Source organism: Xiphophorus couchianus, chromosome 2 (assembly GCF_001444195.1).
Source record: "Xiphophorus couchianus chromosome 2, X_couchianus-1.0, whole genome shotgun sequence".
Classification (NCBI taxonomy): Eukaryota; Metazoa; Chordata; class Actinopteri; order Cyprinodontiformes; family Poeciliidae; genus Xiphophorus; species Xiphophorus couchianus.
This window is the reverse complement of record NC_040229.1, coordinates 21655617-21669054: the sequence shown is the minus strand read 5'-3', so window position 1 is coordinate 21669054 and position 13438 is coordinate 21655617. Positions and strand designations below refer to the sequence as shown.

At 39.2% G+C, this 13438-nt stretch overlaps 1 protein-coding gene across 1 annotated transcript in view; it reads left to right on the top strand.

The window, feature by feature from the left end:
- The first annotated feature begins 4857 nt into the window (after positions 1-4857).
- The window catches only part of LOC114152835 (zinc finger protein 536-like), a 35950-nt gene continuing 27369 nt past the window's right edge, over positions 4858-13438 (top strand). Inside the window, exon 1 of the mRNA XM_028030908.1 lies at positions 4858-4933. Within this exon, the coding sequence (XP_027886709.1) occupies positions 4858-4933 (76 nt within the window). The remainder of the gene's footprint in view (positions 4934-13438) is intronic.

The window sequence follows — 13438 nt, the reverse complement described above, 5'->3', positions numbered from 1 at the left end:
CATTCCAAATGCATTATTTTGTTTGCTGCATCAGCATAATGTTGCACATTTTAGAAAAATCTAACCTGTTAAGGTTAGGTGGTACTTTGTTACTCCAGAGGAAATTATGAGCTAGTCTGTTGCTTGCATGTATACATAACCACCCATAAGTACTAGAGTACATTAATTTAGTGAGAGAAAATGCTAAATCTGTTTACAAAGCTTATCACTTTTATTCATTCTCCTTATAGCTACTTTCGATAAGTTGAAGCTACAACAAGTTCCTATAAGACAAATGCAACTAGTAATTTTTACTTTTAATTAAATCCATTGCATAGGAGTTTTGGATTGTTTTACCCTTGACTTCCTGTTTCCCTTGGGCATAAATGTGACATGAGAAATGGACTCATTTCTTGCAGAAAAAACCAGAAAGGTGTAGAATCTTTGCACTTTTGACAGAAAATAAACCCTAAAGTTGGAGTGAAAGGCATCAGGAAATCAATGAAATACAAGGAGATGTCTGCCAAAAAAAAAAAAACTTCAAATGGGTCATCATTATGTCTTTCACCAGGACAGTGATTGGAAATATTAGACCAAATCAACACAGAAATAGTCGCCCAGACCAGATCATCTCATGCATCTCATCCCTCAGAATGTTAAAGTAAGGGCAACACACCTGAGGTCTTAGACAACAAGCTCATTTATGCTACTTTGCTTTGATCTCTTTTTACATTTTGATATTTTTACTTTAATTCCCAAAAATGAAATGAGGATTTTGAAAAAAAAATGTTTGTAAAGTTGTATGAATAGTTATGGTGGGTGAGGTTAATTCTTTGAAAAACCAAATGGTCTCTTTTTTGTTACTTTACAGGAGCAAAAGTAACAAAGACTCATGTTTTCATGTTTTAGAGGAAAAAGCTGATTTCAAATGGATATCCTCAGAGGTGAATGCAAAATTATTGTTTTATATTTTTTTTGTACTTTTAAAGAGTACAAGAATAAGACTATTATAAAAGACAAATTATTATTATTATTTTTTTAAATGTATTTGCTGAAATTTTGCAGATTTACGGTCCACTCTGTGAAACAGGATTTTCGGTGTAATCTGCACACTGTACTTTTAAACGTTAATAAAATATAGAATCTTGACGGTACAGAACTTTTACTGTAATATTCTGTCAAGAGAGCCCAAAAAATGTAGTTTTACAGTTTCAGATTTATGTCCTCAGGATAGCTTTAATAAGATTTCCTGCTGACCAGCCATATTTTTTTATTTCTTTTTGACTCAGGAATGATGCAGATTTTATTTGGCGGATTAATTCACTCAGACATAGCCAAGCTGGCAGTCTCACTGTATTATTTCTTCAAAATAAGAGGCTGCCTTATTTTGAAGAAATAAGGCAGCCTGTAGCTTTCAAAGCTGCGGTTCATACAAATTTTGTGCCCAGTTTATGAGGCAGATTCTTGTTGCTTTTTGCCTATAGATGTATTCTATTAGGTGTCATCTCTGGAGTCATTTGGTTTAGAGTGCAGCATTTTTTGCAAGATAAAAATCACTTCAGATTGCTACAAGTCAGCATGAAAGCTCTTTAGATCTCCACTCTGGTGTTTCTTTATCTGCACCAAAATAGTCTCAGCGAGTTTACTCTGTTTCCAAACGATTCTGCGATTGTGCAAGTTTCTTAATTACATCACATAACTGATCAAATAAAAAGATGTTTGCTGATTGTTTTACAGCCTTTTTAATGGTTTTGCCTTTAAATTTGATTCACCCACAGAGGGTTTTTTTCTCTTAGATGTTGTAATAAAGAAACTGTGAAAGATCAAACTTTTTCTGCACACCGGAACCATGTATCATGACAATTGAGGTCAAGTAAGCAATGAGAATTACCCCCTACAAAGTTTTTTTTTTTTTCTTTTTGTGGATTCTGAAGTCATCAAAAGGAGTTGTGATTGTGTTTGATGTTAATGTAACACCCATACTTTTTATTTTATCATCTTTACCTGGGTTGAGTTTTAAAATGCATTAGTTATCACGTTGTAGTTTAACTTCATGAAGATTTTCAAGATTACGCGTCAACTACAGACTGTTTTGCTGAAGTAGTTCATGAAGAATGGCATGTAAAAATGAGAAGTATTCTTGTTTTATTTAATGTGAGGCACCTAGTTGTCATTTTTCTATAACTTTAAACATTAGCAGGCCAAATGATATATACCAATGTTTCCCTTCCTTTAATTAAAGCTACGGATTAAGATTTAATGGGCTATCACTTCCTTTTTAGTAACAAAAAAATACTGCAGTTCTGTGATAAGAAGCTTTTAAACAGGTCTTAAGGTGACTCCCCACCTCCTGCACCTTTCATTAGGATTATTTCTCCAATATGAAAATCCAGGTAGCATGAGGCAGATTAGGCAATGCTTAACATAGTAGCGTTGTGTTGGTAAGACACAGATCAATGGACTTATGTAGGTTAAGCTGCAAAGGTATATGCCAGAGTGCGGTGGAACTACATTTCAAAGAAATCTAGGATACAAACTTAGTAATGAGAGAGAACACTCCGGAGATCTGCATTGCTGGGATTAAAAGGGGATTTTAAGAGTTGTTTGATGAAGGTTTCAAGCAGGAATTGTTGTCCAGACAGGTGTTCAGGCCTGAGCGAGGCGAGGTGAAGAGTTGCAAAAGACTCCAAATGATAAAAGAAAGGATTAAACGGCAGCCAGTATATCTGCTTTACTACATTGACATCAGCAACTTTCACACTTTAAACAACTCCTTTTTAAAAAATAAAAATAAAAAAATGTCTGGAGACTCCTTTCTGCGTTGATTTGGCAGTATGTGTTCGATAATCATATTGTTAATGTAACAAAAATAGATTAATAAAATTTCAGGTTTCCAGCAAAGGATTGTATATTCAAACTGTCTGGATACTTTAAATGGTTCACGATGCCATTCAACCTAATAAGGTTCCCAGGATCTTTAAAAAAAGAGCGGTCTATCAGCTCAAAACCTCCACCATGCTGAACAGTGAACAAACATCCATTCCATCCGAAATTAAGTTGTAGAGAGGTTAAATGGACCCCCACCTAGCCAGGGAATTACAGAATTATTCAGAAGTAGCCAAGAGGTCAATATTAACTCTAGCAGAGACCCATAGCTTAGATGGCAGATTCTTTTGGCAGGGCAGTTATTAGTCATTCAATCCACAAGTCCAGTCTTTATGAAGAGGTGGCAAAACTAACGGCGACTTTGAAAGAAAACTACAAAACCTGTTAGAAGTTAGCCATGAGACATGCAAAACATGTGGAAGAAGATGGTCTTATCAGATGACCTTTTGGTCTCTGAGCAAAGCAATGCACATCACTCAAAACACAACTTGAAACATGGTGGTGGTTGCATCATGTTGCGGAATTATCTGCTGATCAGAGCTGATGGGATTGCAACTTTGATCCAGAAAGATTTGTAAGAGCCAGCTAAAGTTTTGAGTCTGAGTACAAGGTGACCTTCCAGCAGGACAGTGACATTAGACATACAGCCAGAGTGGTAATGTAATGGTTTAGGATGTGTTTAAAATCTGCAGCAAGAGTGGAACATTTCTGATGATCTCTTTGGAATCTTTCTAAATCTGAGCTATTTTGTAAACAATACACAGAAATTTTCATCTAATTGTGCAAAACTAACTAAGACAAAACGGACTTTGAGACGCGAACTGATTCAAGAGGGTTGAATACAAATACATGCCATCTCGGTGTATTGACTGAAAAATCATTAACATATTTGTTTGGTTTTTTTTCACTGAAAAAACCCCCCAACAACCTGTTGCTGTTTTTACATACAATACATAGTTCTTCATTTGGGTTTTATTTAATCTTTCTAAAAGAACATTTCTGCAGTGCATTCCCCCATTACAAACAAGATGACTGGTAGTACTCGATGTCTTGAGGGGCAAAATCTCCAGTGAAGGTCAGATGGTTGCTAGAAGTGTGATGGATGTTACTAGCATCCAATTAAACCTCCCTAAGCGAGCCATTATCCAAGTAACATGTTTAAGCACTGTGTTATAAGCCCTTCTATGGCAACAATTTGGAAACGCAAAGAGAGAAACAGTAATTTCAACAAAATAGCGGTGAACAAAACACAGGATCAAATCGTTCAAATAAAAACCTTGTAAAATGATAGTCCTGCTTTCACGGAACTTCTCAAATGTAAACTACTGGTGTTCCAGATAGTCCCCATAACAAATGCGACATGCATAGTACGATGTAATGCATCCAAATACCTGCTTATCGGGGAAAGGGTTGTCGAAGTCTGCGTCCTGGAGACGCCAGTGCACATTTTACGCACGGTGCCAGACAGTCTGTTACACTTACATACCAGCGGCCAGATGAGGGAGACATACGGCTTCGGGACATGTCGAAGTATCCCGAGTCATTTTACAAAAAAAAAAAAATTATAAGATTTCATTTTCTCTTTTCTTCACTTGAAAATAGTGCACAGCAAAGCGCACAGTTGGCTTCGCCCGGTGCTTAGCGATTTAAAAAAAACCTGCCTCGTTGTAGAAGAATCTACACTTAGAAAGGGGGGAAATCAGCGTCCTACCGTGAGCTGGGCGTTTATGATAAAGCGAGCGAAAGCGTTCAGTCCGTCAGTCAGCAGTCAGTGATCCTGTTCCACATCACTCTCCACTGAACTCCATCCGTCACATCGCGTCCTCCGCTGCGCCTCGTCGAACCGGCCAGGTAAGGGGGAATCTCTGCCCTCCTTGTGTAAAATTTTACTGAAGTTATTTGTGAAAAGTTTCTGAGGAGACGGATTCTGACAGGCACGCGTTTCACAGAGATGTCTATGTAGGATTTTCTTTTGATCATGAGACGCAAGTAATGGCGAAGAGGTTGAGAGGTGATCGAGGCATTCAGCAGAAGTTATCCTCATCAGCGGAGTCAAGATTCGAAGAAGGTGCAGAAACAGCAAGTGTGCATTTCTTCAGTGTTTATTTCTGGATAGTTGGATAATTTGCGACCGTTTGTCATCATCCATTTTACACTTCGTTAACCTTAGGTCTTGCAATATTACTGTCAGTTCTTTAAAAATTAAATGTTCAAATGAAGTTGTGTGTACAGTGGCGTTTTTTTTTTTTTACTTTGGACGCTATGGCTCACTGCCCAGAGCAGCACAGCTTTGGGGTGGTCGGGCGCTTAACATGTTTTTAAAGAAAAGTAAACTGTCAGATGTACCCCAAATAATTTAACCAATGCTTATTTATTTGCATGCTGCATTAATGGGGAATGATTGACCCCAGCATAAGAAAATATAAGAGCAAATATTGCTATCTGACTTGGAGCTTTGATTTGATGCTTGATTAAATAAAATCAGTAACTTTAGTTCAAAGTCAAGAATCTTTTGACTGATCAAACTTGAGCTGAAATATTCTACACAATGCAAAAATTCTTTGAAACACAGATTGAGAGTTTATTTTTGTTTTATTTGTTAAAACAAAAAAAAGGAGGCAATTAGTTTAAATATTCTCCCTGGCATTGACAGCATTTATTGACAGGAAAAAGCCAAAGATTTTGAGGAAGGGTCCCGAGGTTGAGAGTCGAGCCTCTTTATAGTGTGTCCACTCTACCACCATGATCTACACCGCCCCAAAGGGAAATCATTTTCAATGGTGTTTTGATGTTAGGATCACCTGAGATTGTGGTTGGTGTACAGAGGAAGAGGATTGCACAGGGTTCTATTAATTTCAGATCAAGTTTGCTACAATGGCTGTGGCTGAGAATAAGGATGCAAGGTGTGTATATGTAAAAAAAAGAGCATTTATAAACTACCTTTAACTTTCAGTTTGTGTCTTTAATTATAGATTTTTTGATTTCCATCGCACTTAGTTTAATAGAGGAAAGGTAACCTTTTTTTCTTTAAGCCTTCACCTGTACAGAGTGGCACAGCTACTTTCAAAGCTACCCTCGCCCTTCTTCACCTCACCCCTCTGCTCCCCCCTTCCTCCTGTTTCCAAATGCTCTCCTTTGAAGCGATGATGCCCCATCTGTCATATGTGCGCAAAGAGAGACCATGCTCTGCTCTTCTCAATTACTGAATTCTCCTCATGCCAGCTCCGGTGGGACAGGAGGAGGAGCAGGTGGGTGGCAGTCAGTGCGATCAATCAACATGAAATATTCAGCTTTGAATATACACATCATTTACTGATGATGTTACTGCCGCTGCTGTCCTTGTTAGGAACAGCTCCCCACTAAAGAAAAAATTACAAAGAAGCAACTTGAAGAGTCTGACTTTTTTCTTTCTGTGACCAAATACAACAGCACTATTACTTGTTGATCTGTCTCCGACATAGCCAACAGAAATGATTCAATTAGCGTAAAAATTCAATTTTACCAATTGGTAATATATGATCAACTGACTTTAGCTAACTTAAATATCTTTTATATGTAATTACACATGAATGCAACCTCTTTATTACTAATATTTGTTCTGATTTCATGCTGTCTGCATTAAATGTTCCCTAATCTGTACACAAGTGGTGCCTTAACCTGTCCTGTGTAAGTTAAAGTGCTGCTACCTCTCCATTCCTCTGCCTCTCCACCCCCTCACACACATAGGCCAGTTGAGTCCCATTAACACTTGCAAACTTTGCTTTGGCACCCACTGTCACACATTTAAGCAGATCAGTTTGTGCTCAGGTAAAACACTTTAAAAAAAACGGAAAAATAAGTCCTAAAACAATCTCTCATAAATATCTGATAGGAGATGAACAGAGTTTGATTGGATGAAACAGTATTAAAAGTAACGCTGCAGCCTGTTTCCTCATTATGCTGCTGTAAATTCAGACAGATTACATGACAAAGCTCATGTTTGGCAACTTCCTTCCCAGATAGAAGCACTTGTTTGAACATGAGGCACATGATTTGAATATCTGTAATCCGCGGTAAAATCAACAAGCCAGATGAACTTTTTGGCACCCTCTAACCACCACACTGAGAAGGATTTTCTCCCCGCAACAATGCCTAAGCTGTTTAGACTTTAGGCTTAAAAATCATTTGGAAAAAAAAAAGAAATTCAAAAGTTATTTGATGTCTCTTTCCAACATGGAAATCCCAGAACTTTGAAATCGCATCAGAGAAAAGTCAGAAAGTTTCCAATCATTCAAACTCTTCAGGAAACTTTTAATCTCCTAAGTGTATGCTTTGTGATAATAATATCGCCGTAATGTTGCCTCATGAAATTTGCCTGAGAACCATGGCCCTAAGTATTTGAGCTATGAGGCAATACAGTGAAAAGCATAGCCCCCTCATATGAGAACACAACAGTGAATAATTAATAACCTTGCTCCCAATTCCAGGAAAACAATAGCATATTGTAGGAACGCTGCACTAATTTAACCAGAAGAGGGAAAAACACAGACTTTAAGTTCGACTAAAGCTCTGATCCACTTCTATTGCATCCCTGCACAAGTTTTTGATCCACTTACTCTGGCTTGCACGTATAGAATGTGGTGCTGCATGCTTCTAATGTTGTAATGTAGCATTGTTTGCCTGTGAGATTAATCAGAACCCATTAAATATCCCTCTCTCACCTGCTGGCAGTATGTGAGGTGGAAGTGCACATGCAGGAAGCTATTTTCCACAGGCCTCCTCTCTTGGCTGTCAGCTCCCATTAAGGGGGAAGGTGTCATATCTGTAACACAGCTGAGTGCAGATGGCAGAGTGGAGGGGATGGCTCACCGATTTAAACAATGATTAATGAACAGAGATGGAAAACAAATTACATTGGACTATTGGAGGCCGGGAATTGTTTTTATGAAAATGTTAATTGTGTCTGCCAGGCTGATACCAGGCGTGGGGGGAAGGGTGGAGCGAGGGCAAGGCAGCGAGAGAAACCAGGGGGCTACTGATAGGACGTCTACTACTCCCCTGACTCAGATTATCGCCGTGTCTCAGCATGCCGCGTTTAATACCGCACCTTGGCTTTAAGACCTCTAATGTGCCATAACTTTTAAGGTTTGGCTTTTTATGATGAACCCCATGAAGAATTGTCGCCCACCACTGCACCAATTAGCGTTATCTCTAATAATAAGTGGTTGTAAGTGACGAGAGAAGGCGCCCTGTTCTAGTTGTAATTATTGCAGGCGGGTGCAGCTGCACTACTTAGGGAGATGATGATAATTATTTTTCTTTTTTTTCATTGCGGGTTGATTATTTAAGAGCATCATACACTCATCAGAGTAATCAGGAGAGAGTGATTAGTGAAAATCCACGAGGCTAACAGCTGCCACATTAAACACTTGCCTCTGTTGCCAACACACAGAGGCAGTCGGAGCCCTTTCTGCAGGACAGAGACGAGCGAAAGCACTTCACCTTCAACTCCTGGACCACATGTGTTTGTTAGAAAGTCAAGGCTTGGGAAACGCAGAGAATTACAGTAAGCTTCCCATGAAAAGGTGTGTTTTTGTGTGTGCTACAAGGTCACTCTTCAGAGCTTTGGCAGTTATCTAGAAGGCAGTGGAAGTTTTGATATGGGATTTTTTGGAAGCATGGGAAACAGATATGGTTACAACTGCTCTTTGTATTCTGTTGGATTAATTCAATCAACCTTGTGTTGCATGCAGTTTGCCACAAGCAGAATGCTACAGTCAGTGTTTCTCTCTGTTTTAACATTTTGTTTTAAATTCTTAACCTGTATGAAATATAAGCATTGAAAAAAACCTTGTAGTTTACATCAGGGGCAACAGCGATCATGGCATGTCCGTAAGAAATCAGCTACCATAAAATCGTGGCTTGCTATTCTAAAACAAAATAATTACAAGCTGAGATTTGAAATTTTATTCAAGATGCTATATTAGCTATTAGCATGACTAATATTAAAAAACCAGTAGCCTCCGAGTGTCTTAGCTTGAGCACTCAGATTCTTATCTTCAGTCTGAGATTTTCAATAGTCCGCCAACATTTTGAACTCCAGAGTGTTTCATGACCGAGGTTAAACACTAAGAAAGATCAAACAGAGCATCTTGGCTGTCGTCTTTTCAGCCTTCCTGAAATGAAGGCTGAAAACCTTGAAAACTTTGCTCTCTTGCTGCCAGAATATACCTCATGCAAGTCTGACCACACCAGAAAATGTCTCTTTTTTTCTTTTCAACCTATTGGTCCAGCTCTGCCTTAAAATTAGTTAAACTTCCGATTTATATAGTTTGCCATATATACAGCAAAATGGTTTTGATTTTTCTAGTCATTTTATTGCTTTTATGTGGACAACATGCACCCTGAAAACACGGGAGTCTAAATTTTACTGTCATCTTAAAGGATGGAGTATTGTTAATTATATCGATGATTTGTGTTTTTATTCTGTTTAAATTCTCTATTTAAGTGCTACTTAGTTGAATGCTATTTATAAGTAACCAACCACCTGTGTCATGTGTGAGAACATTGCAAGGGTTTTTAGATAATTGTGGCAATAGATGATGTGGGAAAGCAGTTTGTGAATAGAACCATGGCAAACTGAAAATTTGATTTGATTTGCCAGTACCAATAATATAAGATCAGGGTGCATTGTAGTATGACTCTTGTACTGACATGCAACGTCACTCGATAAAGCAACCCCAATATGGCAAGCATGACTGGCAAACATGCATGGAAATCAGTTAACAACACTGTTTGATTTAGTTTCATCGTCTATATTAGCATCCTTAATGATTTGTAGATGGTCATTTTTCCCCCCAAAAATACAAGGTTGAGCTTCAGCAGTTGGAGAGATCCTGTTGTCTAATCTGTGTCATGTTAATATCAGGTGACCCAGATGTTCCCTTTGTGAAAATTAAAGAGGTTCTCTTGAGCTGGGTTTTTAAAAACTCATTATTTTGGCTGTTTTTCTGCTTTTATTAATCATACAGTCATTGAAAAATAAATGCACCTCTGGTTATTTACTTGAAAGCAAGTAAACCATAAACAGCAGTTTGACTGAGCTTGTGATCAACACAGGGGGAAAATTGGAGATGTGCTCCAGAAACGCCATGTCCGGTGTTCACGCCGCTTCGCCTGCCACTGCGAAAGGCCCGCTAAACTAAGGGCTAATTCTCTTAGCCCAGATGTTGCCTGAGCACAGTCCTGGGATCCCACTGGGTTGATGAGCTCAATCAGTGAAATGATGAAAAGATGATTTTGTCCCTGTAATTACAGTGTGTAAACTACTTAGCTAGGATTGCAAAGGAAGTCATTTTCTAATTACGCTGGTACCCCGTTGTCTAATGGTGGATGTTTTGTTGTTTTAGAGAGACAGAGAGCGTGTATACAGGCGTGTGTTTGTGTGTGTGTGTGATAGGGCGAGAGAGAGGAAGGGATAGAGAGTTAGGAAATTCATAAGGGGTCGGTGCTCTGCTACAGAGAAAAAAAAAGACCATCACAAGGGCAAGATGGCTGCCAAATGAGAGTTCATTGAATTATCAGCCCAGTTAATGTGCCTTGGATTATGCTCTTTGTTTGTCAGTTTTTTCCTGTGGATGCCATAGCTTAATGAGTTACTGTAAGTGGCATTACCAGAGCCCTGCTGTGATTTTGTGATGACTCGTTTAATGACTTTTGTTTTTAGTGCCTTCAAGTGCTTTCACAACTCAAAGTGGATCGAGTTTCTCCTCAACTCCTTCCTCGTTCTCAAATATTGGCTGATGTAAAGCACGGATGCAAAAACAAGATTATCTCCTCGCTGTTAGGAATCCTGTTGAATTAAATGGTATAGCAACAAGAGTTTGCATTTCTTTCGACAGGGGAGGTTGTACTTGTCGGAAAGGCAAAACATATCAGTATGTTGCAGACTGAAGGAGATCTGTGTGAGTTTACATTGGAGGCGGCTTCCGTCACACGGGGCCCAACCATCTGATCCAGCCTACACCATGCGGATAGGCTTCTCTTGTGCAAGGCATCCCCTACGCACCCCACACTGTTAATTCGCCCCGTCATACGCCAGACCTTTGTTTGTGTCCAGAAAGAACAGGTGGTCTGTGCAAACATGAGCAACTGTTTACACATTAGTGATTTAAAATACATTCTATGTGCATGTGCCAGTGTGTGTGTGTGTGTGTGTGCGTGGGTGTGTGTGTGTGTAGGGGTGTTTGGGAGAAATAGATTGTGTTAGAGTTGCCGTCTTTGCATATGCTTCATGAGTAAGTGGTTTACCTTAATGTGTGTGACAGCTACTGAGAAAGACAGATTAGTGCTTTTATTGCAGAGTTAACATCTAACATGCAGTACTTACAGACTGATCTATAATAATATATTACGTGTGTTTTTTAGTTTGCTTGTGGCTGTTTCATTTCAACATATTCAGTGTCCCATAACTTGCATTTGTGACATTTTGACATTTCAAAGAATTGATACTTCAGGATTAGTGGTTGGCCAGTTAGCAGAATCAAGGCATATAAATGCTTTACAAAGTTGCAGCCTAAAAACAGCTGAATATTCTTTTCAATAAGAAATGCAAGTGCCAGAGTGGCTGGATGGTTTGGCCTCTTCTGAGCATAGCATAGCACATCACCAAATTTGCACTTGAAGCAAAGCAGATTTTCCCCACACTGCTGCAACTGATTAGTCCTTGTAATTGAAGTGGCATTTTTTACTCTTTACAGATTTTATAGGCAAGTCAGAGGTTATTAACAATGATCAGATCCAAAATACCTCTTTTATAGAGTAAGATAATCCTCTGGGTCTGGGTATCACACAGGAAATTCTTCATCATTCATTTAAATGGCCAAGTAACAAAAAATAAAATGAGTACAGTTCAAATTTCTGTGTAAAGTTGTTTCTGGTGTTTAGCTTAAATATGAACCAACTCAACATAATACTTAAGTTATATCTGAGTGGAACAATCAGCATAACATCATGACAAGTGAAGTGAAAACCCCTGATGAACTTTCCCCCTTGCCAGCTCTTAGGGTGGATATGTTAAGCAGCAGGTGAACATTTTGTCCTCATCTTCAAAACTGCAGCTTTTAGGGAATGTTGCTGGGTCACAATGGGCAAGATAAAAATTGGTACAAGAGAAATAAAAAGTGGCGAACTGCTGACAACTCTAATTTATATGGATCGAATGCTGACCTGTGCGGTCTTGATCCAACACACATGCTACTGTAGCTTTAACTACAGTTGAGATAGGCATCAGAATGCATCTATTAGTTGTTCTATTCCCTTACTTTCTAATTTGTCATTCACTCTGACCGGAAACACTTAATAAATTTGGTTCTTAATATATTTTTACATAGGTAGATTACTCATGGTGCTCTGCCTTCTGCCTCCTTAAATTAGCATTGGGTTTCTATATAAAGATGTTAAAAGGAAAAGGAAGAAAGTTTTAAATGTTAAAAAAAAATTAACCACAATGAGGCTTTTGAAATTTCTTGGCCCCCCTGACTAGCTGTTAGCATTAGCCTTCAGGAAAACCCAATCAGGACTTACAATATATGAAAATGATAAAAGAATTACTTATTGCAGTGGCACAGTTGGTAGCACTGTTGCCTTGCAGCAAGAAAGTCCTGGGTTCAATTCCCAGCCCAGGGTCTTTCTGCACAGAGTTTGCATGTTCTCCCTGTTCATGCGTGGGTTCTCTCCGGGTTCTCCGGCTTCCTCCCACAGTCAGATTAATTGGTCTCTCTAAATTCTCCCTAGGTGTGAAGGTGTGTGTGTGCATGGTTGTTTGTCTGTCTCTGTGTTGCCCTGCGACAGACTGGCGTCCTGTCCAGGGTGTACCCCTCCTCTCGCCCCAAACGTTCGCTGGCGATAGGCACCAGCACCCCTCCCGACCCCAGTAGGGACAAGGGTGTACAGAAAATGAATGGATGGATGGAACCTTTCAACAGAAACTAACTCAAAAAATGTTTGGACTGTTGCTTTAAAAGCATACTTTTTTATCTATTTGTAGAGGCTCAGCTGGTGGCCTTCTTACAAACCTGCTATTTATTTCCATCTGAGTTACTAAAATACTATCCTGTATCTTTAAGGAACTTGTTCTCCCTTTGCCATGCGTTCAATGCCACTAATCTGCATAACTGAGAGAGAGGGAGACAAACAAAATTAATCGAAAGCCTCCTTTCACTGAACATATGAAATAGCTGACTCCCAAATAACTGCACATCATCGCCGCACCACATGCACGCCTGATTTATTTTTACAGGGCACAAGCCAGATTTTTGATAGTCGTAAAAGGAGTGGCATAGATTTACTGCATCCACAACAAATGTGTATGTATTCCTTTATGAGTTCTTTAGCTATTACTCACAAGGAGCTAGTTTGTCAGTGCTGTGTGTGCTCTTTCTGTGCTCTGTATACCCGCAGTAATGAATGGTGCTGGTTAGACTATTCTGTCTCCGTCAGGCTTTTGGGAGGCCTACAGAGGAGCTCCTATAGGGTTTCATTAATCTGGCTGTCAGAAAGTATATGGGCGCTATCTTTTGCGCGGGTCATGCCG